The following is a 24,892-nucleotide window of genomic DNA, read 5'->3' on the forward strand; positions in this document are numbered from 1 at the left end:
CCAAGTGATTCCATAAAGTACGGGTCCCAATAAATCTAGAATGATACGCATACACTTTAGAACAGTAGTTACACTTACATTTTGTATCATTCTCTAATTTTGTGTAATGTTCCCATACTTTTGACGCTTTTCCACCTTTTCCATTGCCTGCATTTGTATTAATAGCACTATCAGTTGTACTTTGAGTTGTTGAAGGTGTAGAGATATTAACTCCTGGATTACTGGATGAATTTGCTTCCATCTACAAGGAAAAAATTCCAGGCCAAGAATATTGTTATTATCCTATTAATAATTAACAAATAATCAAAAAAATAACAAATAGTGGTCACAGCAAGCTTAAAGCTCTTTTATTAATACATTTAACCATGTTTGGATACTACAATAAATAAATATGATTAAAATAATTTTATGAAAAAAAAATCCATCGGAGATAGAATACATATGTGAATTTGAGAGCATGACTAGTTAATAGTAATACTGAATATATTTCTGCAGAACAATGCCCAGGAGATGTTTGTCGAAAAGCTTTTTCCCTAAGATTGTAATAATAACAATTATTTTATTTATGTTAATCCGATTGTTGATTAAGCTTGACACCATCATAACAACCAAAATTTGACCAACTTTTATCAATAAAAAAATATTATAAAGCACCAAATCATGAAATCAAATGACCAACTTGTTTCAAAATAATAATAAATTAGTAAAATAGAAAGAAGAAAGAACCTAAGCATGTGACGATGTGTAGTTTGAGCAATTTGAGCAGCTTTTCAAGAAACGTTGAGTTGTGATGTTGTTGTGTTCTATGCGCGAGCAGATGAGCAGCTGCAGCTGTTCTTTAAACAAGAAAATTTGAGTTTAGGGTTCAGAGAAGTTGCTAAATATATATTCATATATACGGGTTGACGGGTCGGGTTGGGTTAAAAATTTACAACCCGACCCAACCCGCAAACAGTGCGGGTTGAAAATTTAACAACCCAACCCGACCCGTAAATTTTATCAACCCAACCCAACCCGCAAAAATTCATACGGGTTGGGTCGGGTTCACGGGTTGGGCGGGTTGGTGCCCACCCCTACAATTACCCTAGTAGTTTTCTCACACCCAAACCTCAATAACACCTAATCTCTTAATATACCCACCGTTTCCCCCACACTTGAACCTCTCTACTTGTAGAGAACTGATTGATGTATTATACAAATAAGTGAACTCAACCTTTTTATACATAGTGATTATTTCTTGTAAGAGAAGTCTTTTTTTTCTTATATTAGTTGTACTCCTCATTGAATAAGTCAAGATCGAAAGGGAAAATTACTTATTCCTTAAATAGGAATCCTACTAAAGAAGAAAATATCATAGGAAATAAGGAAATCCTTATTGAAAACAATCTACCATGTATCTTCACAACCATATCGTCTCCACCTTCTTTACTTTACCAAAACTACACTCACATAGGGCTTATGAGAATCTCTCCACCATGGGTAAATTCTTATCCTCTACCCTACATAAATGTCAAACCATACCTTATGTACAAATCCTTTGGACCCCTAATAGCAACACATCCTCTTCCATGGCACGCAAAAAAGGTAAACAAGTCTCTCATGCAGAAAAAAAACACACCACCAGCCAACATAATCAATATCTTTGTCTTCTGATTTGGAGCTATTTGCGAAACTTATTTTATTCCAACAATCTCCTTAAAGGTGCCTTGATTGTCTACACACTTTCAGTATCATCCACTAGTGGGAATATGGTTTACATTGCCCTTGTTGTCCTTGCGTAACCAGATAAAATCAATATATCATGGACTTGAATTTGCCACAAGCCAAAATTAATTCTTCCATCAAACTTTTCTATTTCTACCTTTAGAGGTTTTGAAAATCTCATTGCTAATATATTTGCTCTGCTGCAACCTTAGCTCTGGTACCACTTGTTAGGAAATTTTAATCTCACGCAAGATCTTGCAAGTAAAAAATATCATCTAAATAATAATCAGAAAATAGATATAGAATAAAATTAATCACACAACACAAGAATTTACATGGAAAACTCTTATACTAGGGAAAGACGACAACCACCAAGGACGACAAGACACAAATCCACTATATAGAAAATTATTACAATGACTGTAGTATTTTGCGCACACTCAAAACTCCAATAACACTCGATATCTTAATAGACATGTTGTTCCTCTCTCATTAGAAAATGTCTATCTACAGAGAGCTGATTGCTATGTTATACTGATAAGTGAAGTCAATCTCTTTATAAATAGTGATTATTTCTTGTAAAAGAAGTATTTTTTTCTTATATTAGTTGTACTCCTCCTTGAATAAGTCAACTCCAAAGGGAAAATTACTTCTTCCTTAAATATGAATCCCACTAAAGAAAAAAAAATCCTAAGAAATCCTTATTAAAAAATAAAACATATTTCCTAACATAAATCATAGTCATACTAAAGCGATTTCATTTTTAATCAAATGTTAATCAGAATTATATCAAAGCCATAATAATAACTGGGGATGGGGGATCCCCATGCCATACAATTACAATTTATATTATGAATTTCATATAGTCATGTTATGTTAAAATGATAAAACCTCATATTTCATGTTCAATTATGATTATAAATACAAGTTCCTACTTTGTGAGTTTAAGATACACTTTAAATTGGAACAAGCACACATAACGTTTGTATTGTGACATAGGAATGTTTTCAAATTTAGTCCAAGAGACGAACACAATCCAAGATCATGACTCCACTTGTTTGATTAACTGTATTTTTTAGAGGTAACTAAATTATGTATTTTATATTGATAGAAAGATAAACGTTTCTAACTTTTTAAGAATTTTACGGAATTAAATTCAAATTTCTCTTCATAAAAATATTCAAGATTTTGTCAACAAAATCATACTTAATTGTCAAGATTTCTGCACAAGTTTACAGGAATCAATCTATCAAGATTCGGTTAATAAGCTTCATACCATTGGAAAGCTTTGTGAGTTAGGAGCTTAATCAACTTCATGGTGTTCAATTTAATGGACTTCATGATCCCCAAAAATTCTCATAACTAATATTACCTTTTTGTCCTCTCTTTTTGGAGAAAAAGTTTGTGCACAAATCATAATTTACAATACTGGAGGGACTAAGATCCTCTCCTTGTCTCTCCTTATACTTATAATCTAGTGAAAAAAGTTGGCTTGATTATTAAAAAAAAAGTGAAAATACAAATACAAAACTCAATTTTGACCACTCATTAAACAAAGGAAGGTAACGAGAGAAAAAAGATAATGTAAGGATCTTTATCTTGTGGAATTATAATTTGATATGACAATGCTATAGATCAATTATCAACAATATAATTTGTTGAGATATTTAGTACATCATATTCCTGCTAACACGATCTAACTTTAATAATCCTTTTTATTAGGTTTAGGATGTGCAGTTTCATCTCAAAACCTAATCCATTTAGTAATTAAACTGATAGATCTTATTTGTAAGCACTATTTCTTTTATTCGTCAACTCAACCAGTTAATACGTTTATGCCAAAAAATCGAATGAGTAGGTAAGTTCCCACCAACTAAAACAAATAATATTTTATGTCAATTATCCACCATATTATCAAGGCACATGAACATATGCTTCGATTGAAAGCCATGTAAAGAACCAATCTTTAAGACTCGGTTTTGAAAGACAATTATATCCAACAACTTTACTTGAAAGCAATATTTCAATCACATAAAACTATATAACCCCATTTTATCTTCGCCTTCGGCTTCATCCCTCAAAACAAAAAAAATGGCTCTTTCTTCACAGTTTAAGACAATTTTAATCTCATTTTGTATTTCTTTTTTTATTCGTTCATCTTTTGCAAGAGATTTCTCCATCGTGGGCTACTCTCCTGAGGACTTGACTTCAAATGACAAGCTCATCGATCTCTTTGAGTCATGGATGTCCAAATTCGAAAAGGTTTATGAGAGCCTTGATGAGAAGTTGGAGAGATTTGAGATTTTTAAGGATAATTTGAGGCACATTGATGAGACCAATAGGAAGATAAAAAATTATTGGCTTGGTCTGAATGAATTTGCTGATTTGAGGCACGAAGAGTTCAAAGAGATGTTTTTAGGATTGAAGCCTGATTTGGCTAGAAGAAAAGATCAATCCCATGAAGATTTTAGTTATAAAGATGTTGTTGATTTGCCTAAATCTGTGGATTGGAGAAAGAAAGGTGCAGTTACTCATGTCAAGAACCAAGGTTCATGTGGTAAGCATTTAAATATAGCTAGCTTGATTACACAAGTAATTTAGTAGTACGTTAAATTTAATTAGCGTATATTTGTAACTTTTCTAGTTAAAGTTGAAAGCATAAGCGTACATGAAAAATGAGTTAAAGCAAGTGCTTGTTTGGAAAAGAGAATCAGCATAGATTAATTAATTTATTTAACATCATATTCATGTTTTGGAACCACCCATCTATGTTACACTTAATAGATAGTGATTCCCTTTCACTTTCACAATAATAATGGATTGAATGCAGTAGCACTTTGATTTCAAGCATATATACTCTCAATGAGGGGTGTGTGTTTATATATAGCAAGAGGTTATCAATAATATATATAGGGTTGATTTTTTTTATTTTGTTCGGTATGTGCAGGTAGCTGCTGGGCATTTTCAACAGTGGCTGCAGTTGAGGGAATAAACCAAATTGTTACAGGAAATTTGGCTTCATTGTCTGAGCAAGAGCTAATCGACTGTGACAACACATATAACAATGGTTGCAATGGGGGCCTAATGGATTATGCATTTCAGTACATTGTCTCAACTGGTGGGCTTCACAAAGAAGAAGACTATCCTTACATTATGGAGGAAGGCACTTGTGAGATGACTAAGGTAATTAATCTCCAAATTTAACACTTGACCCAACATCAACAATTTCATTAGTTAATTACCAAAGTTTAAAAAAGAAATAACGACTTTTTTTTAAAAAAAAATTAGTTACAAAAGATTATCCAATCCATACATGCATCATGGAACGATTTTTTAATTTTCTTTTACAGGGAGAATCAGAGGTTGTAACCATCAATGGGTACCATGATGTTCCCCAAAATAGCGAAGACAGCCTCTTGAAGGCACTTGCAAATCAGCCTCTCAGTGTTGCCATTGAAGCTTCTGGCCGAGATTTCCAATTTTATAGTGGGGTGAGTCCCCGCATTGTTATAATCTTTTTTTGGGGGTGGGCTGAGCCCCGCATATATAAGGCGTTGCTCATTAGTCAAGCATTTATTGATTTGTACTGATTATATATATATATATATATATATATATATATATATATATATATATATATAGACACACACACAGAGTTATTGATCGTAGTCCGATGTTTAATTGTAGGGTGTTTATGATGGGCACTGTGGAACTCAGTTGGACCATGGAGTGGCAGCCGTTGGATATGGATCTACCAGAGGCCTGGATTACATAATTGTGAAGAATTCATGGGGACCAAAATGGGGGGAAAAAGGCTACATAAGAATGAAGAGGAACACTGGAAAACCTGAAGGCCTCTGTGGAATCAACAAAATGGCTTCTTATCCCATTAAAAAGAAGTGATGAGCCTCATGCCTCCATTTCACTTTCATCAAAACACTATATACCATTTGCTAGTGTGTCAATATTATAAATTAATTTCTAATATTGTCATACAGGCTATAAATATATATATATATATATATATATAAACAATTAACAATGTAATGTTTATTTTGATATATATATATATATATTTATGTTACAACATGCCTTTTCACTTCTAGTATACACAACGTTTTCAAGCTTAATTATGTTCTACAAATTAAAATTCCTTAATCACAGAATTCGTAAATCGCAAACCACATTTTGATACAATTTACATTAACACAGACGGAGAGTGATATTCTCTATGGAGCATCAGCATTAACAGCAACTTCATTATTGTTGCGAGGTGAATTTGTTCGCAAGCTTGATTTCGTGAGACATCTAAGAAAACACAGCGCATCGGAATCATCTTCTTTCTCATTCTCCTCCAGTGATCTCCCCATTGTTTCACGGGTGAAAAAATAAGTAATGGCGAATCCCATAAAACAAACACCACCCAAGATCAACAGTGCTATGGTCACTCCAGTCGCATTAACTTTGTTATCATCGTGTGAAGCCCACAAGAAGGCTACTGTCCCAATTATGGCACCAACTTTTCCAAAAGCCCCCGAAATCCCATGACATGTTGATCTAAATCTTGCAGGAAATAGCTCAGCGGGCACAATGAAAGTTGTTGTATTGGGGCCAAAATTTGCAAAGAAAAATGTTAGGGCATAGAGGAACATGAATCCGAAATTGGTGTGCTTGCTCCATTTATAGCTATAAGGTACCCCAATGGCTAAGTAAATTACCCCCATGAAGAAAAACCCTAGGGCTTGGATTGCGACTCTGCCTATACGATCAATGAAAAAGACGGTGACAAAGTAACCTGGAATGGTGGAACAAATGGCGAAAATGGCTTGGTGTCTTGCAACTTTGAAGGCTTCTTCAAATGCACTCCTGGTCTGATCATGACCGTTGCCATCAATGTACTGATGGTAGATTTTAGATTGGAAGAGGTTGCTACTGTAGAAGACTATGTCGACGAGCAGCCACGAGGTGGCGCAGGCGAATAGGTCGCGGCCGTGTCGGCGTAGGAATCGCTTCGAGATTAAGGGGTACTGGGGTGGACTTGGTGGCAATGGATACTCCTCTGCAATTTGGCTTATCGATACGTCTAGTACTTTCTCCATGTCTTTTGCTGCTTGCATTACATTTTGCTCCACCAAAGCCGTGTATCTTGAAGAAATTAAAAATAATACAATAATTTATTTATATATCACTAAATTTTAATCATAAATTATCAAGTCAAATTAGTTAAGCTATATATACATATAATACAGTGAAAATCACTCCCCAATAATTACCTCCCCCCCCCCCCCCCACCCCACCACACACACAGATATATATATATATATATGCGCGCGCGCACGTACACGTACAAATTAAATGGGTCAAAACACAGGTAGGTAGGGGTATAGAGGTAGCGTACCTTGCAGATTCAGGCATCGTCATACGCCAATAATAGGTGAAAGCAGCCGGAATAGAACCCAGCATGAGAATCAACCTCCAGGCAATATCAGCTTGATGCTGCCTCTTGTTGACATCGTTGTCCCGAGTTGTGGTTGCCTCAAAGATTTTGCAAACCGCCATGGTGACCGTAGAGCTGGCCAAGATACCAAAGCCCTGCATAGAAAAAACCGCCGCAATGAAGGCGCCACGCGTCATCTTGTTAGCGAACTCGGACATGATGGTAGCAGATAAGGGATAGTCCCCGCCGATGCCAACTCCAAGCAAGAACCTGAAGAAGCCTAGACTCCCGAGGACGCATTGTTTAGTGGTGCAAATGGAGAAGCCACATGCAAGGGAGCTAAGCACCATCAACATCAATGCTAATCCGTACACGCGCCGACGTCCGATGAGGTCACCTAGTCTGCCGAAGACCAGCTGCCCTATCACCGTGCCCAGTAAAGCCAGGGCTAACATCGGCGATACGACCGCGTTTGGGATTTGGAATCGATCGGCGCCATCGCTGTAGTAGATTCTTCCGAGGAGCTTCATGATGGGCGGGATACAGAAGAGGTCATAGGCATCGGTAAAGAGCCCCATCCCGGCTATTATTATGGCTTTGAAGTGATAGTACTGGGTCTTTGCTGAGTCTAGCGCTGAGAGCACTTTCAACGCCATTCTTATTTATTTTTTTCTTATCTCTTTATTCTGCTTGCTCTTGATCATCAGCGAGCTGGATATTTATATAGCTCATGAACAATTAATTCAAGATCTCTCTCTCTCTGTATATATATAAATATATCTCTATATATAATCAAAAACGACAAAGTAAACTAGTGGGTTCATTTTTGGTTGTTTTTCTTCTTCTTCTATGTATGTATGTATATATATATATATATATATGTCCTTATGATCTTTTTATTTAGAAATTAATTATTATTATTATTATTATTATTATAATAAACTTAATATTAGCAAGAAAGCCCCAGTACCATGGGGTTTCGTTGATGTGATCGAAGGTTGACTTGTAAAATTAGGCCCTGTTTGTCTGATTAGATATATAATCTAGATCACAAGCTCATCTACGTACCAAACGGAGCCTTATCCAGCCAGGGCTGTGATTCCAAGAAGATGCGGATAATTTGATTAATTTCATCGGCCATTTTAGCTTTAAAATATTGACTTGGGTTTTGTTCAAAGTCTTTTCTCTGCTTCTATTTGCTGCTGAGTGTTTGAAGATATTGGAATTTAAGACTACGATCGATGTTAGGTGGTTGTGACTTGTGGTGTTGTTTATGAATAATAAAATATCTTACGACGGCTTTTGTTTCTGGTTCCGAGTTAATTTCGTCCTCTTATCTTTTCTATTATTACGATTGTGTTGAAAAAAATAATAATAATATTAATAACAACAACAACAACGTTCCTTCCTTTGAATTGTTTACTATTATTATTTTTTGGGCCAGCATTAGTTTTCATTTTTGCTTCTTCTTTTTTTTTTCCAACTGTTTTTGTTTGGAAAAATTTGGTCTTGTCGATGCCGAGGAGGAAAATGATAAATTAGCTAGAATAGAAAAGTCTAATTGTCTTGTGGAAATTAATACTCGCAAGTATCAATTACAATCAAACATTTATGGCGTAGGGTATGTGGAGTGTGGACCATCCTTCGATTGGACTCAATGTGTTGCTTGAGAGAAAAAAGAAAAGAAAAAACGAATTGGAAATTTTCGACGGTCAATAAACCTCATCGCTGGATACGAAGCAACCCCGAAGGAAATAAATTCCAGTCTTTTGAATTCTTATGTATTTTTTTCCCACGGAATCTGAAACTTGTGTCTTTGACTCTCTCTGTGTGAGACTTTATAGTTTATTTCTAAAAAAAAAAAAAAAAAAAGTAAATTCTGTCATGAGATGGTAGTTTTTGCTTTGGCTTGACGCCCCGCCATCAATATGATATTCATTTAATAGATGATAGAATATAATTTTATTCATATCAATTATATAAAATTTATTATCTAATAGATGAATGTCACATAATAATTTAATTTAATTGTTAAAATCTAAATAGTTATTATTATTTTTTTTTTTAAAAAGACACACATCATTCATGATTCAAGCATTATAAATATATATATATATATGTAAATTTTCCAAATATTATCTCAATACTTCCATCTCAGTTCCCAGTTATTGTAACGTCACCAACATTCCCTTCCCACCATCAAATGAATAAATACCACCTCCCTCACCTAATCAAGATAAGAAATTCAATGGTAAAAGGAAATTTTGCTATTTTAAAAATTATTTTAGCTTGACCAAATAAAGGCAAAATCTATTTACATTAAACCCAAGATGAACTTCCAATATTTTACAGTTTAAACTGCTCTCTGTAGCATTATTCCATAACTCCACAGAACATAAGTTTTTCTCAAATTTCAAGGTACAGAATGTTGATGCGGCTATCAACTGAGGTACTTGCCAGCCTTTCTGTGTTTCATAACCACCCCCTCCAGAATTCCATCCTGGCGGAATTGGGGGTGGAATAATCTGGGATCAACAGGCCCTGGTAGACTAAATGAAACAGTGAATTCTCCCGGTGGACAAAGTTGCTGCTGCAACATCTTGTATACTTTTGATGAGTTTTTTGCAACATCTCCTTCAGTCATAACTCCTTGTATTTGGACATTTCCATTGCGACGGATAATGCATTTCAGGTTACCTGTAAAGACAAGCATTATCTACCAGGTCATCTCCTAATTATTACTTTTTTTTTTTTTATCGGATAGATTATTCACCACATGAAGCACTGCAAAATGCTCTCCTTTAACTTTAAAACGAAAGACCGAAAAGGACATTGCCTACACCTCGTCCACATGCATACTGCATCATCTCACATGCCAATGACATTATTAAATAAATTTTGATCCTTACTTGTATCCTTTCGGGCGCCAGGCAGTGAAACTCGGAAAAGATAGGCCTTATCACTCACACCGATGTCATAAAGACCAAGGGGTGGTGCACCACAACCTTCCTTCGCTGATCCTTCTACAACAACAAGTGGCTTCATTCGTGGATGGTCAGCATACTTCAACACGTCCATTATTCCAATTTTTGCTTCCCAGCCTACATAATTACCATGAGCAAGCAAACAGTATGAGTTTACGTACAAAAGAGTGTGTAATGCACTGTCTACTGATCAACAAAACGTGCTTCTAGCAAGCAACAGTTCTCATATCTTAAATAGCTTTCCTAAGTCATTAAAGAAAATTGAAAAAAAAAACAGAGAGAGGGCAAATATCGTTTTCTTAATTAGCCACTGGATCCTTCTTAAAGCTGGTTCATTGACATGCTATTTAAATTGTGGAGATGCTCATAGAACATAGAAACATTATCACTTACAATCTCACATTATCCGCAAAGGATAATTCTGAAAAAGGAAAGAAGAAAAAGGTACAACACACAATTGAATTGAACTCAATATGGTCACAAATACAGCGCAACCTCCACCGTGCCAAGCTCTTTTAATTTTTTGCTAAATTAGTAAAAATAACACTTTGCTAACATCAAGTTTCCAACCACATGACAACATGGAAAGTCCGCGAGCATGCATGAAAAGCGATCTCACCTTCAGCTTCCAGGTCAAGAAAATGATTTAATTTGCTAATATTTACTATATTCAGGATCATTACGGTTGGGGGGGTTGCGGAAAAAGAAAAACAGTGAGATTCTGCCCTAGAGAAGATGAGAATTACAATAAAGATAAATAAATGCAATGTGTTGCTTAACATATTCTCCAATGGAACTTAAAGGGACATAACCATATTCGAGAAAAGTTGGCAGATACGACACGATAAATAATGACACCGCTAGAATATATCTTCTCTTTCCGAAAACAACCCCATGCCAAATCACCACAAAATACATGTAAACTGACAAAACTTATTGTAAATAGTAGAATACTCACTGGAGTTTTAATCATAGTACAATAAAAAAACTACCTCACCGAACTACTCATGGAGACTGATAATAGGAAAAACATTATGTTATACAGAAAACATAATCAACTTCATGTGAATGGAAAAAACGGTAAGGAGAACAATTCAAATCCCAAAATAGCACAGGAAAAGGTTGGTCTACATGAATCAATTTTGCCGCCATGTACCATGCTACCCAAAAGATAACATGTCCCCAAATGTAAAAACCGGAACGAGATAAACCCAAATACTGAAAAGAATACAGGAAGAGGTGACTCTAAAATTAACAGAGATAATATATTCCCTTATGGCAAAAACCAGAAGGAGATCAATTGAAATCACGAAAAAGCACTGGAAAAGTTTGGCTTTCATGATTTAATTTTCCCGTGACTTATGCTGCCCAAAAGGTCAATCAAGCACTAAAATAACAGAGATAACCTATTCCCTACCAGGAAAAACCAGAGGAGATCACCTCAAATCCCTAGAAAGCACAGAAAAGGTTGGCCATTTTGCCTCAAAGTACCATGCTAAACAAATGGTCGCCCCACCCCAAAAGAAAAAAAAAAAAAACACAGTTATCCACCCCACCACTAAATTACTACACAGAAACAAAGTCGATACAAATCGAAACAACCCTAAAATATTATTATCTACTTAATCCACAGCTCACAAAAGACTGTTCAGTTGCTAAAAAAGTAATCAGTGTTCAGTGTGACTATGTTTCAAAAATGCAACTAGCATTAAAAAAAAAAAGAAGAAAAAATACAATGAGTTCAAGAATACCAAACAAGATGAAACAATGATAATATCAATGTCAAAGATCCTTAAAAGAATGAACTTTCGACCGAAATATTAACAAAAAAATCATCAATGCATTAAATATAAGTCAAATAATGAACCTTCACATCAGAAATGAAAAAATCTAGGAGAAAATTCGGAGAAATGACAAATAATTCCAAAATGCAGGAAAATTAAGCAAGATATGATCATAACTAATCGTTATAATGTACATAAAAAAAATAAAGAAATAATTTGCGAATTGAAAATGGAAATTCGATCACAAAGTTAACACCTGAAACGAAAAGCATTAGATAAGAAGGTATGAATTAATCAAAAGTAAAAAGGATGAAAATGAACTAAGAAAGAAAAGTCACGCTTAGGGTTTCGAGAGCAAAACGACGGCGTTAACGTCTGAGCTACGAGGCCGTTTCTTGCTTTGTAGCGGCCAGATGAATTTGCTCACACTTTGCACACTCTCATCTGCTCTTGAGTCACTATTTATTTATTTCCAGTACGTGGCCGCGATTGAGACGTGCCTTCATCGTGACACGTGTATCGTCTAACATGTAACAAAAATGCCCTTCATTTATTTTTACATGTAGTTATACACACACACACACACATACATACATTGGAGCAGCCATCGAGATTAGGGATGGCAAAATCCGGGTCCGGGTCCGGGTTTAGCCTTCCCGGTTCCGGACCCGGACACTATTTTTTTGTTTCCGGACCCGGATTAAAACCAGGCTTTTTCTCATGCGGGTCCGGACCGGGTTCAACCCGGAAAAATCCGGGTTCCCGGATTCCGGGTTTTGAACCCGGATCAATAACTCAAAACTAACTCCAGAAAACTCTAGAAAGCAATTCAAATGGTGAATATTATGGCATGGGTACAGAATCATCCATTTTTCTCTCTTCGGTGGGTTAGCTACTAAGCTTCAAATTTGAGGAAAAAGGAAAAAAAAAGTCAGTTAAGTGGTCAATCCACAACCTCCATCTCCAATCCCATGGCATTTCTCAAGGCTTTATCAAATCATTTCATTTGACAGCATCATTGAAAAGAAAAAAAAACATGATGATATGCAACTAAAGCGAGATATTATTGAAATAATCAACTATTATATATGGTAAGTAAAGTGAGCAAAGTATGATGACTGTAAATAATTTAATTATAAAACCGCAAATACGCAAGTGTGTGGTGAATCAAACGAATAGAGGAGCTAATGATGATGAATAGAGGAACTGCAGTGCTGCAAGCATGTGACGGTGGTGAACCAAACGAGTTGCGAGTTGCGACAGTGGGGAACCCAAGCTTTTGACAGTGGCGAACGCCGCGAACCCGACCTTGCGACGACGGCGAACCCGACCTTGCGACGGTGACGAACCCAGGCGATGGTTGTTTGTCTTGCCTGCTGGACAGCAGGAGGCGGCAGCCGCGGCACAGCTAGGGTTTTTCACTTTTTCTTATGTAATCCCGATTTGTGATAGAAACTAGAAAGAATGAAAGAAAAAAATGAATTGCGATTTTTTAAGGTTTTTTTTTATGTTTTTATTTATATTAATTAATAAAAATAATATAAAAAAAAGAATCCGGGTCCGGGTTCCGGATTCACGGGTTACCCCAAATCCGGACCCGGACCCGGATTAATCCGGGTTATGAAAATTCATTCCGGATCTAGATTTTTTTATACTCCGGTACGGGTTCAACCCGGCCCGGATTATCCGGGTTAGTCCGGGTCCGGGTTCTTTTGTCATCCCTAATCGAGATTCGAAGACACCGAGGGCTAAATTTAGTGAATTTTTTTTTGTAAATAGAGAACATATTTATTGGAAGAAAGAAAAAAAAAACTGTAAAAACAACTTAAAATTAAAATACAGTTGAAACATCGATATATTAATATTTCTTTTTAGTAATTTTATAATTTAATAAATTTATAAGACAATAAATTTCGTAAGAGATTCTTGTTTTACAAATTTGGTGAAGAATAGAATCTAAATAAGACTTAAAATAGATTATGTGAAGTAAGTAATATGTGAATATAAGCTATTTTACTTATGATTACACCTGTGACAATTCTTTTCTTTTCGAAACATTGATTCTAACCTTTATTGTGAATTTTTCTTGGGGGGAAAAAAAAAAAAAAAACCTTTAAACGGTATATCATATCAGTTATAAACTTATAAATTTCCGTTTTCGATTATAGTAAATTTTCAGTCAATATATAAACTTATTAGGTTCAACTTTTGTGTATCACAAAAATTGGAACTATAAAAATAGTTTTGTTGTTTTAGACCGATATTTATTTATAATCTAAATATTTGCAACTCAAAACAGAATTTTAAATCGTTAATTTTGAGCTAGACAGATTTATGCAGCAAATAAAAAGATAAAAGGAAACAAATTTTTTCCATTTCTTCAGAACAGACCCTTGTTAATTAGATTATATCACCCTTAGAAAATACAAATGGCATAAATATACACATGAGCCAATCCAAAAAGGAGATTTGTTGTGGATGAACTGCAACTTACAGATGACGAATTCTGGAACTGCTCATAAAGCAAAAAAAAAAATGATGGGTATTACTTTTGCTTAATGACAACTGCTTCAAAAATGCCATCACATCTAAAATGCGGTGAAAACAGCCGGGGATCAACCGGGCCGGGAAGACTGAAATCAAGTGTAAACTGGCCAGGTGGGCATATTTGATGAAGTCTCATACGGAATACCCGGGAACGTTTCCTAATAGTTTTTCCACCGGATGTTGACCCTCGAATATGAACCTTTCCATCCGCTTCAATCTCACAACTGAAGTGACCTGCTATGAAGTATGAAGAATTGTTATCAGTTGTCAGAATCCAAAGAAAGACCAAACTGCATTGTAATTGTTCATAAAAGAGTGCACTAAGAGAGACATTGACTGTGCCTTATTGCAAATTGCATTCTGATGCATTCTGTAAGGGCAGCCCCAGGATGGGGTCCTATTAAGTTGCATCACTAACCCAAAATCCTTTTTTTTTAATGTAATTCAGTTGTTGCATGTTAAACAATTAGAAGTCATGACAAACTACTTTTGAGTCAATGTTAGTTGCATGTATTGTAACTTAATAGCTGCTTCCAGCTTGACATATATTTAGAATATATCACTATGAAGGTGTCAATCAGACTAATAACAGCTCGAATGGTGAAACTATGCAGCCGGTGCATGGAACAGTCAACTAAAATATACACTTTTGATTGATGGGATTCTAATTATTGTCATGAAACAAAAATGTTCTCCCATCCTAACTCTGTTCTCAGTTCACCTTCATGGTCTGCATAATAGCCTGCATGAAGGAGGCGTGTTAATGGCATTTTCATGACACAGGGAAACCCCAAAGGCTAGCATACTAGTAAATAGTAACATACACTATAGGTATATACATAAAAAAGAACCGGGGAAAGAAGAAAAAACTTACTATAATCTCTCCTGACTCCAGGTAGAGCAGCTTGGAAGAAATAGGCTAGTTTGCTAATGCCTATGTCCACGACACCAATTGGTGGTCCTACCATTCCCTTTGTCGCAGTTCCAGTCAGAGTAACAGATGCATCTGACATACATTCTTTCCCATTTGGAACAGTTAAAAGGGGCATCATGGCAGGTCCATCCCTATTACAGTTTTTCTGGAAGGCTCCTTGCAGAATATGATGATTTGACACTGAAACAGGATGAGAGAGTGCTGGCTCAGGAAGAGGGTTATTAGGGTGCCTTTCCATACATGGTTCTCGGGATTGTGATGAAGAATTATGGTTTCCATCAGAAATATTTCCAGTAGCATTGGCCTTACTATTTTTCATGTAATTCTGCTTCCCATCTTCTTTGCGTTTCTTGTATTCATGTTCATAACACAGGGATTTGATTTTATCAATCTTCAAATCATCCATACCAGATAAGGATCTGAACCTTACTAGGTCCTCCTTTTTTATGAATGATGTATCTGGATCATCAATAAGAACAATCCCCTTCACAATCTCGTAACATCCAGAATACCTTTTATGTCCATGAATATTCAATGGGAAAAAACTTGTGAACTGCTGACAATCCTTTGGAAGCTCAGAGCTTGGCAGGGGCATGATGCCTTTTAGATACATATGAAATACAGAAGGTTGCACAACCAGGGCAGGATTAGCATTCCTCAAGACATAGTAGTATAAGCTCTCTAACTGAGAAAGGCTGACAAATGAAAAGCTCAGACTATTTGAAGTGTATGGCGGCAAAGCTTGGGCTAATCTTTGAGATGCAGAACGTCTTGGATTATCGAAGAACACATCAGGACCCAAATAAGTGCTCATGATGAAGTTCAGCAAGAAATGTTGATCGTTAAATGTCTTTTCAACAGACACTGTAGAAGGACTATTATTTCCCTGCAAGGCCATACCCCGGCTTCACCTTTTTCACAACTGCAGAACTATCTGCACTTGCCTACATAAGTGAATTAACCTAGCGTCATGTGCTCATTTTCTTAAAAGAAATATCAAAAGATACTAATTTTCTTTCATAAAATATGCATACGTGATAAATACATGCAATGAGCCCAGGAATAAAAACTATGGTACAATTACTAGCTACTAGATTTGTGAGATAGGTTTCATAACAGCACAAGCATAAATGAAGGCAATCCATTATCTTATTTCGCTTGACCCCTAAACATGAACTTTCGATCAAGCAGTGACGCCTCCCTCCCACTTTATTTATACCAATCCCTTAGGCTAAGTACATGATTATACAACATGTCTTATCAATGCTGCCAAGCAATAGAGTAAAATGCTGTACTAACTCAAAAAGGACCGATCATCTTTCATGTGAAACCAAAATTCTCATTCTTCATCAACTACTTGTGTATTAACATCAAATTCAAACTGAAAAGGCCATCAATTTACATGCATTTCATAAATTTAGAGTTTCCACCTTCTTAATTGTTTAAAATGGCTCTAAATTAAAGCATGTACATGTAAATGTAATGACTTCCTCTCCAATGCTTACTCAAAAGTCAAAAGGTTTAATGGGTTTCTGTACTCCCTTTGTCTTACTAATTCAAGAAACCATACACCATATTATATAATTACCCACCACTACCACAAGCACAACAAAATTAAGGAAAGAGACACTAACGGACAACACAAGAGTTGTAAAACGTTACCCTTTTTTGAGTGGCTGAAACCAGACCAAAAGCTTTCACTTCGGCTCCATTTTTTGTGAAAGGGAATCAGTGACGGACACAGACAGTGACTGGGACCTGAATGCAAAATTCAGGAGGATCTGGGCCCATCGGACCAGAATTATTATCCTCACTTTTTGGGCCATGGGCCCATCAATATGCGCCTGTTTGCATGAATGTATATTCTTTAAACTTGTCGAAGAGGGTAAGTCTTTGTCTATACTCTTAGATAACTATTTCATTATTTATGGACAAGTGTGAAGATATTGGCACCCCTCTAAAATGCTCATTAAACCCCACTTTTGTATTAATAAATCTATGTTTATTCATAATTACATAAATGGACAAATTAATAGAGTTAAAGTGAGCTCAGCTATTATCTTTTTACACCACACTTATCGTAATATTTTCAGAAGTTTTCCTTTATTTGAAACCTTATTTTACATAGACTACTAATAAATATATTATAGATTTGAAGATAATTTTTTTTTTTTGGTGGATTTGTATCCTCAATTTTCTAATTCATCCTCTTTCATTATCATGTTTTTCTTCCTCTCACTAATAGTCCAGTTGGTTTGTTGAGTATTCAACAAATTTTTTTTACAAAGATTTTTAAGATACTTGCGCAAATCTCTTCATCTTTGTTACTATCTCCAACCTTGAGAAAATTAAATAACAATGACAAAAGAATTTTTGAGTTAAAATTTATAAAAACATGATAATAACAAAATAATAATAATTGCAGATGTACATGTGCTATACTTTGTTGTTTTATATTATTTGAAATTCATCCAAAGTAAACAGATTAAAAATCAAAAGAGAAAAAGAGGTTTAAATGTTTGGTCGAACAATATTTTTTTTTAAAGAATATGTTGGGATTTTATTAGATCTATATGTCCTTAAATATAATTTGCTTAGCAATTAACTTATAAGTACAAAAAAAAAATGGGGTTTTATAAGGACAGTGAGGGGGTGCCAATAGCTCTACCCTATGGATAAATATTTCTCATTTGTGCTTTTAAAGATGTTATTTGAAATTGTTAAGATGAAAGCCTGAATTGAGAAAAAAATATTGGTTTTATCGCTTATAATCACGTAGTTATATATTGATCTTTTAGTCTTTTGTCTAATTACTGCTATAATATTATATATCCAAGCTTAAATGTTGTTATATATATTTTAATACATTACAAGATAAAATACATTGTATTGAATTTTTTTAACTTATTCCTAACTTTAATATGATTAAGAATCTTTGATCATACACACACACATATATATATAAATAAATAAATAAATAAATATATATATATATATATATATATATATATATATATATATATATATATATATATATATATATATATATATGATATGTGATAGTATATTTTATTTTGTTAATTGTTAGTGTGGCTTTTGGGTTAGCATGGAACCAAGAAAGTAAAGCAAAGGGTGTGTGGCTTCAGGCTTGTGTTGCCGAAACCGGAAAAAGAATTCAAAAAAGTGGTAAGATACGACCACAATGATCAGAAAGAAGATCGATGTTGAATGTGATGATGCTCGATCAATGTGCCTTCTTAGTCTGAAAATTCGAGAGATCCAGATTCCGATGCAATTCCCTTCATTATTATTCTCCACGTTGATCCCAAGCATCCTCCACCCAATCAGAATCGTCCTGTCTCGGCTCCACGGTGTTTTTTTTTTTTTTCCCTCTCATTAGTCATTATGTAGTTAGTCGATGTGCTGTGAAAAATGTGCAGACTCAAATCCACATTTGGTACATAAGGACGTACGCGTCCCACCAGAGTCTAGAAAATTTATGTTGACCTTCTTCTTCTTCTTACTTTGTTTCCCACCTTTTCTGAGAAACCAAACTTGCTGTTTAGTTTATTCTCCTTTTGTTTTGTTTTTTTTTTTCCTTTTCGATGTTTTCTTCTTTACGACTCATCATATCATGTGTGAATTAGTGCAGTTTTAATAATTACACTTTGGAATTGATCAGACGGCTGAGATCAAATATGCAAGTTACACATTTACACTCCGGTTTTTATATTCCTCGTCAACATCAAAAAGACGAGTCAATAATCCTAAGTCATTATAACCAACTGTGAACTACTACTGTAATTGGAAATTGATCCAAAGCAAGGCAAAGATGTATTGTTCGTATTCCCAAGGGAAAAGCAAAGTTGGACCCGTCAAACTCCCAATCATTTCAAATTGCTTCAAACTCATACGCCGCCTCTGCGCTGGTGGGACACTCTAATAAGGGTGTGCTCCTCCATCATGCCATAGAATGGTGAGGACCAACCGGTTTTCTTGTTATTTGGGTTTCTTTTTCTTTTTTTTTTTTTTTAAATAACAATACATTACCCAACAAAAAAAAAAAAAAAAAAAAAAAGCGAAGACAAAGAAAGCAGATTATTTTGCCTAGTGTTAGAAACCAGCAGAGTCAGACCGACCCAAGACTGACTTTAATTCTGTCACTGTTGGTTTTAAAATGCCCACTGCCCTTTAATCTTGGCAGTGTATGAATGTATAAATAAGCCCGACATTCCTCGACCATCAATCATTCCATTTGTTTCCTTCTTTCGTATCATTACCCTCTGTCTCCTTCACTTTATTGCAATCCAAAGTACCATATCAATCTTCTGCAGAATTTAGGGATAGCTCTTCATGGAGTTGGAGGTAATATTTTATTTTCATTGACTTTACACTTGAGTTTTCACATTAAAAATAATGCCCGTTTAGGATTGAGTTCACGTTGAAATGAAATCATTACAACGTGGATAGGTGTATAATGTAATGTATAATCTCTAACTGGTTTATAATATCAGAGTATATATGTATATCTATGTGTATAGAGCTTTCAAAAATTAATTGTATAATAAGCTGAAGAGGCAGGATGATCCATATATAGTTATATATAATTACGAGCTAATTAATTATGTGTGTATTTCTTATTCGTTTGAAAACGACGCAGACGGTAGAATTGAAAGTGGAGATGGTTGGAATACATGAGAAAAGACTAAGAAAATGCCTGTCCAAACTCAGAGGTAATCAGGATACCATAACGTTAATCGCTCGCTCACGTCACCTTATTATTGATACATGCATGCCAGCGACCCTGAAACCAATATTATTTTTACAGGAATAGAGAAAGTGGAAGTGGATGCCAACAGCCAGAAGGTGGTGGTGACAGGCTACGCACACAGGAACAAAATATTGAAAGCCATTAGGAGAGGTGGATTGAAAGCTGATTTTTGGTCTGCCCAAAATGAACTTCTCAGTGCTTATGCAAGCGCAAGCTATGGAAACTTGAGATTTAACAACTTCAACTTCTCTTAGCCAGCCTACATCTTCAACTTCTCTTTTTTTTTTGGGTCCCCATTTTAATTAATTATTTATTTATATGAAGGATGTTATACAAAAAGAGTCTGGGATCGGAGCTGCTTCTACAATTGTGTTTTGTTTTTCGTGCATGCATTTTTGTTCAGTTCTCTTTTTATTATTTTATTTATTTATATTCTCTGGCTTTCACCCTTTTCTTTTATAAAAGGAGTTGTTACTATAATGTGTAATCATTGATACATAGAGTGAAATTGAAGGATTCTAAATTTTGCAGCCTGTGCCTGCGTTAAACATTTACCGATCTCTCTCAAATCGCTTGGGAAAAAGCCTTGTTAGTCGTTTACTTGCCTGCAGCATGCTCCCACTCAAATTTATTGGGCTAACAACAACAATCTAGAATGGGCCAATCCAAACTTTTTGGACCTAACATAAAAGTAATTTGAAATTTCACGCCTAAAGCTCGAATTAATAATTCAGCGAGTCAGCCAGTTAAATAAAAGCAAATGTAATAATGCACGCGTCGCATATTAGAAACGATGAGGTGGCGTCTTCTCATGCCATCTTGTGTGCCCGCACCGCCAGCACACACCGCAGATCAATCTGATACTACATGTGCGCGCGCGCGGGGTTAATAATATCCTGATCCCTGTACTTTTATTAATTTACAACTAAGGACATAGATTTTCCCATTTACTAATAATTATATTAAATGAACAAAACAAACCGAGACGACGATGGCATCATCGTCCCAAATCTGAGCAGCAAAGCAAAAGCCAAAAATGCACTTGAGCGAAAACGAAGGCATTGAAGGAAAGACGTTCCTGGTGACTGGGGGGCTGGGCCACGTGGGCTCGGCTCTTTGCCTGGAGCTTGTCCGTAGAGGCGCTTATCAAGTTCGAGCCTTTGACTTACGAACTAACTCTCCTTGGTCTCACCTTCTCATCAATCACGGCGTCCATTGCATCCAAGGTTTAAGGTTTCTTCTTCTTCTTCTTCTTCTTCTTCTTTTTAATTCCAATTCAATTCCACTATTGGGTCGCTTTGGTTTTCATATATTCAGCTTGCTTTTTAATTATGATTTATATATTGAAATATGTGATCAAATTCGATAAATCAGCTGATCAAACAGTTAGCAAGTTATGTAATGGACTGCATGGACATTTTAGGTCTAATGACTGAGCAACTGAGTATCTTTTAACGACGTTGAATTAGATTTTCCACTCAGCAATAATTCTTAATGACAGGGGATGTTGTTAGCAAAATAGATGTTGAAAAAGCTGCCCGTGGTGTAGATTGTGTGTTTCATGTTGCTTCCTATGGCATGTCGGGGAAGGAAATGCTCCAGTTTGGTCGTGTTGACGAGGTCAATATTAATGGAACATGTCACGTCATCGAAGCTTGCCTCGAGTTTGGGATTCAAAGGCTTGTCTATGTCAGCACATACAATGTTGTGTTTGGGGGAAAGGAAATTGTGAATGGCAATGAAAGCTTACCCTATTTCCCCATTGATGAACATGTGGATTCATATGGCCGCAGTAAATCAGTTGCTGAACAATTGGTTCTAAAGAGTAACGGTCATCCCTTTAAGTGAGGAGTTATTATTTATTGCCATTTTTTTTTTTTTTTTGGTTATAAGTGTGCTTCCCCTGCTGCAATTTTATTGTTGTCATGATACTTGTTTGTTTGGCTAAAACGGCTGGGAAAGAAATTGTAGAAAAGAATCTATATGATAAATGGATAGGGAGAACAATAAACAACTGACTTATAATCCTCAAAAGTTTGGAACACTGATACAATTCAGCAGATGGGGCATCAATTTTCGTTTACTTTCTATGACTAAAGCTGAGATGTTTCATGTGTAGGAAAAATAATAGAAAATGCCTTTATACATGTGCGGTTCGTCCTGCTGCTATCTATGGGCCAGGTGAAGAGAGGCACCTTCCGAGGATAGTATCACTTGCAAAGTTAGGATTGGTGCCGTTTAAAATTGGTGAACCAAGTGTGAAAACCGACTGGATTTATGTTGATAACCTTGTGCTTGCTCTTATATTGGCAAGCATGGGACTTCTGGATGACATTCCTGGGCAAAAAGGGCGTCCAATAGCTTCTGGCCAACCATACTTTGTATCTGATGGTAATTTATTTCTTCTTCGTTTAGATACTTCCTTTTGAATTCCTGATCAAGAACTATTGGTGGATGAAATGATTTAACTTTTGACTTGGTTTGAAATGCTATGTTATGAATAATTCCCTTCTTTCTCAGGGTTTCCAATCAATACGTTCGAATTTATTGGACCTTTACTTAAAACTCTGGACTATGACTTGCCGAAGTCTTGGTTAGCTGTTCCCCATGCACTCTTTTTGGGCAAGGTCTTCTCATTTTTCTATTCAGTCTTATATCCATGGTTGAATCGATGGTGGCTTCCTCAACCGTTAATCCTTCCTGCTGAAGTCTACAAGGTTTGTTTCAATTCCAATCTATCTGATGAACACATTGGCAGACCTAGATGGGTTGTTTTTAGGCATGTGTATTTTCTTTGCTCTTTAGCAGTACACAATGTCATAAGCTGAATTATATGCTAACAGGTTGGCGTTACCCATTACTTCTCTTTACTTAAAGCCAAGGATGAGCTCTGCTATGTCCCGATTGTGAGTCCTAGGGAGGGCATGGCTGCTACTATCTCATACTGGCAAGATAGGAAAAGGAAAAGTTTAGATGGGCCTACTATATACGCATGGTTATTCTGTCTGATAGGATTACCGGCATTGTTTGCTACTGCATACTTGCCGGACATTGGCCCTGTTCCAATCTTAAGAACTATTGGGCTTTTCATCTTCAAGTCAATGTGGATGATGAGATTGGCGTTTGCTATTGCAGTATCGGCACATGTCAGTGAGGGTGTATTTGCATGGTGCCTAGCAAAAAAAGTGGATCCTGCAAATGCAAAAGGATGGTTTTGGCAAACTCTCGCTCTTGGGGTATTTTCATTACGGTTGCTGCTCAAGAGAGCTAGAAAGTAAGTCCGTCCACTTTATTCGTGTTGTTGTAATCTACACGCGACTGGAAAAATACTGGTTATTTGTGGGTGGAAAGTGAAAAGCATCTTGTTGAGGAATTTGGATAGTGTTTTTACCTTTCTCTTAGTCATTTTGAATCCATTAGATGCTAATGGAAAATAGGAGAAGTGGAGGTTTGGAACCAACTGCAAATCACGGGTCAGATGAAACATCCTGTTGAGGGGCAACAAGCTGGTAAGCTTGATGGTGTGTTGTATGAGCAATGGAGTTTGGAACCAACTGAAAAATCACAGGTTAACTTGGCTTTTGGTGAACCATGATAGCATTTTTATTTGAGTGTAATTATTTGCACTCTAAAAATTATTCTAAATACTTTATTATTCTGTTATTTTGTAGGCTCATGTGCTAAATTAAAAAATTAAGTTTTAGTTTTTACACACCTTAAAATGTCAGAAAAGATTTTACTTAACCTATTTAAACTAATTTATTCAAAACGCCAATTAAATTATTTTTCCAACCCAGAAAGAATTAATGACCTTTTAGTCTATAAAATGATAGAATCAAATCATGCTATAATAAATTCTTCAACATAAGTTTTAGTTATTAGATTTTATTTATTAAAGAATATGTTCAATAATAATTTTTACACCTTGATTTTTTAACGTAATAACTAAAAAAAAAAAATTGCTATCCGCCTCCCCCCTCAAAAAAAAAAAATATTAAAGAAGAAAGAGAAGAGTACAAAAGATAATTTTTTATGAAAAATTAAAATGTAAAAATATTTATTTGTTCCTTATTTAACTAAATATTATTTAAGAGTTGGAAATAAATTTTTTTGCGTTTATGTTTAGAATAATTATATCATACTAGTTTATAGGAAAAAGTTGATATAATGTGTATTTTTGTGATAAAAAAATTATATTAAAGAGTAGGATTATTTAAACAGACTAAATTTATTTTTACAACACCTTAAAAATTATGATAATTAAATTGCCCATTAATTCCCTTCTCTTTCTCACAGTTGTCCTCTCTCTACATCACTTATTGTAAATTAAAAACTCACAATTTCACTCTCTTTAGCCATGGATTCTTTTTCTTCATGTCCACTACATTTCACTTATGGCATTTGAATTCGGACATTTTTTTAGAAAGATTTATAACTTTATAATTATTTATAGGAAAAATAAAAAATAAAAAGTTTATTACTTTCACAGTTACTTGAAATTCTAAATGGTCATTTTCAAATGGTGGGTTTATTCATGTAAATTGAAGAAAGAGTAATTATTATTATTATTATTATTATTATTAATGTAGAGTTATTCTGATTCACAAATGGAATTTAAATTTCCTCTCTGTTCTCATGAGGGGGTTTGAGTTCCAAAACTGCTTCATATATATATATACACACACATACATATACTTATACATATACATATACATATACATATACATATTT

General features: G+C 35.2%; 6 protein-coding genes across 13 annotated transcripts; 3 read left to right on the top strand and 3 right to left on the bottom strand.

Moving 5' to 3' along the window:
• The first annotated feature begins 3,782 nt into the window (after positions 1–3,782).
• LOC102630739 (cysteine protease XCP2) lies at positions 3,783–5,747 on the top strand. Its single transcript, XM_006473782.4, has 4 exons — positions 3,783–4,261; positions 4,652–4,887; positions 5,055–5,195; positions 5,392–5,747. Exons 1-4 carry the CDS (start codon positions 3,796–3,798, stop codon positions 5,605–5,607), a joined length of 1,059 nt encoding a protein of 352 aa, XP_006473845.2. The 5' UTR covers positions 3,783–3,795; the 3' UTR covers positions 5,608–5,747.
• Positions 5,740–7,982, bottom strand: LOC102630030 (probable inorganic phosphate transporter 1-9). Its single transcript, XM_006473779.4, has 2 exons — positions 7,103–7,982; positions 5,740–6,849 (listed from the first exon to the last, which is right to left on the bottom strand). Exons 1-2 carry the CDS (start codon positions 7,795–7,797, stop codon positions 5,934–5,936), a joined length of 1,611 nt encoding a protein of 536 aa, XP_006473842.1. The 5' UTR covers positions 7,798–7,982; the 3' UTR covers positions 5,740–5,933.
• Positions 7,983–9,439: 1,457 nt separating this feature from the next.
• Positions 9,440–13,375, bottom strand: LOC127902479 (increased DNA methylation 3). 4 transcript variants are annotated; one of them, XM_052441549.1, is made up of 3 exons: positions 13,061–13,375; positions 10,051–10,242; positions 9,440–9,838 (listed from the first exon to the last, which is right to left on the bottom strand). In XM_052441549.1, the coding sequence occupies exons 2-3, from the start codon at positions 10,217–10,219 to the stop codon at positions 9,582–9,584; spliced, it is 426 nt and encodes a 141-aa protein (XP_052297509.1). In that variant the 5' UTR covers positions 10,220–10,242; positions 13,061–13,375; the 3' UTR covers positions 9,440–9,581. The 4 variants fall into 4 exon arrangements, with proteins under 4 accessions (XP_052297509.1, XP_052297508.1, XP_052297506.1 ...); XM_052441548.1 differs by lacking the exon at positions 13,061–13,375 and adding an exon at positions 12,231–13,034; XM_052441546.1 differs by lacking the exon at positions 13,061–13,375 and adding an exon at positions 12,248–13,031.
• Positions 13,376–14,261: 886 nt separating this feature from the next.
• LOC102607717 (increased DNA methylation 3) lies at positions 14,262–17,172 on the bottom strand. Of its 4 annotated transcripts, none has more exons than XM_052441543.1 (4): positions 17,053–17,172; positions 15,331–16,334; positions 15,178–15,198; positions 14,262–14,690 (listed from the first exon to the last, which is right to left on the bottom strand). In XM_052441543.1, the coding sequence occupies exons 2-4, from the start codon at positions 16,286–16,288 to the stop codon at positions 14,455–14,457; spliced, it is 1,215 nt and encodes a 404-aa protein (XP_052297503.1). In that variant the 5' UTR covers positions 16,289–16,334; positions 17,053–17,172; the 3' UTR covers positions 14,262–14,454. The 4 variants fall into 4 exon arrangements, with proteins under 4 accessions (XP_052297503.1, XP_024952446.2, XP_052297505.1 ...); XM_025096678.2 differs by having other exon boundaries at positions 14,262–14,693; XM_052441545.1 differs by lacking the exon at positions 15,178–15,198.
• Positions 17,173–19,449: 2,277 nt separating this feature from the next.
• LOC102631039 (hypothetical protein) lies at positions 19,450–20,713 on the top strand. The gene is made up of 3 exons (XM_006473783.4): positions 19,450–19,755; positions 20,051–20,123; positions 20,219–20,713. Exons 1-3 carry the CDS (start codon positions 19,744–19,746, stop codon positions 20,413–20,415), a joined length of 282 nt encoding a protein of 93 aa, XP_006473846.1. The 5' UTR covers positions 19,450–19,743; the 3' UTR covers positions 20,416–20,713.
• Positions 20,714–21,132: 419 nt separating this feature from the next.
• Positions 21,133–23,824, top strand: LOC102631346 (uncharacterized). Of its 2 annotated transcripts, none has more exons than XM_025096379.2 (5): positions 21,133–21,387; positions 21,663–22,005; positions 22,281–22,552; positions 22,682–22,878; positions 23,005–23,824. In XM_025096379.2, exons 1-5 carry the CDS (start codon positions 21,198–21,200, stop codon positions 23,437–23,439), a joined length of 1,437 nt encoding a protein of 478 aa, XP_024952147.2. In that variant the 5' UTR covers positions 21,133–21,197; the 3' UTR covers positions 23,440–23,824. The 2 variants fall into 2 exon arrangements, with proteins under 2 accessions (XP_024952147.2, XP_024952148.2); XM_025096380.2 differs by having other exon boundaries at positions 21,246–21,394.
• The last annotated feature ends 1,068 nt before the right edge of the window (positions 23,825–24,892 follow it).

This window comes from Citrus sinensis, chromosome 5 (genome assembly GCF_022201045.2).
Source record: "Citrus sinensis cultivar Valencia sweet orange chromosome 5, DVS_A1.0, whole genome shotgun sequence".
Lineage (NCBI taxonomy): Eukaryota > Viridiplantae > Streptophyta > Magnoliopsida > Sapindales > Rutaceae > Citrus > Citrus sinensis.

What these genes read in the sequence shown, in the direction of transcription:
- LOC127902479 (XM_052441549.1), bottom strand. Translation starts at nt 10,219, where the DNA reads ATGGACGTGTTGAAGTATGCTGACCATCCACGAATGAAGCCACTTGTT. An exon ending in TGGCGCCCGAAAGGATACAA is followed by an intron (nt 9,839 to 10,050) that starts GTAAGGATCAAA and finishes TTGTCTTTACAG; the next exon opens with GTAACCTGAAATGCATTATC.
- LOC102630030 (XM_006473779.4), bottom strand. Translation starts at nt 7,797, where the DNA reads ATGGCGTTGAAAGTGCTCTCAGCGCTAGACTCAGCAAAGACCCAGTAC. An exon ending in ACGATGCCTGAATCTGCAAG is followed by an intron (nt 6,850 to 7,102) that starts GTACGCTACCTC and finishes AATTTCTTCAAG; the next exon opens with ATACACGGCTTTGGTGGAGC.
- LOC102630739 (XM_006473782.4), top strand. Translation starts at nt 3,796, where the DNA reads ATGGCTCTTTCTTCACAGTTTAAGACAATTTTAATCTCATTTTGTATT. An exon ending in GCACTTGTGAGATGACTAAG is followed by an intron (nt 4,888 to 5,054) that starts GTAATTAATCTC and finishes TTTCTTTTACAG; the next exon opens with GGAGAATCAGAGGTTGTAAC. An exon ending in ATTTCCAATTTTATAGTGGG is followed by an intron (nt 5,196 to 5,391) that starts GTGAGTCCCCGC and finishes GTTTAATTGTAG; the next exon opens with GGTGTTTATGATGGGCACTG.
- LOC102631039 (XM_006473783.4), top strand. An exon ending in ATGCCTGTCCAAACTCAGAG is followed by an intron (nt 20,124 to 20,218) that starts GTAATCAGGATA and finishes TTATTTTTACAG; the next exon opens with GAATAGAGAAAGTGGAAGTG.
- LOC102607717 (XM_025096678.2), bottom strand. Translation starts at nt 16,288, where the DNA reads ATGGCCTTGCAGGGAAATAATAGTCCTTCTACAGTGTCTGTTGAAAAG. An exon ending in TGGAGTCAGGAGAGATTATA is followed by an intron (nt 15,199 to 15,330) that starts GTAAGTTTTTTC and finishes TCCTTCATGCAG; the next exon opens with GCTATTATGCAGACCATGAA. An exon ending in CTATTATGCAGACCATGAAG is followed by an intron (nt 14,694 to 15,177) that starts GTGAACTGAGAA and finishes CATACTTCATAG; the next exon opens with CAGGTCACTTCAGTTGTGAG.
- LOC102631346 (XM_025096379.2), top strand. Translation starts at nt 21,198, where the DNA reads ATGCACTTGAGCGAAAACGAAGGCATTGAAGGAAAGACGTTCCTGGTG. An exon ending in AGTAACGGTCATCCCTTTAA is followed by an intron (nt 22,006 to 22,280) that starts GTGAGGAGTTAT and finishes TTTCATGTGTAG; the next exon opens with GAAAAATAATAGAAAATGCC. An exon ending in TTCCTGCTGAAGTCTACAAG is followed by an intron (nt 22,879 to 23,004) that starts GTTTGTTTCAAT and finishes ATATGCTAACAG; the next exon opens with GTTGGCGTTACCCATTACTT.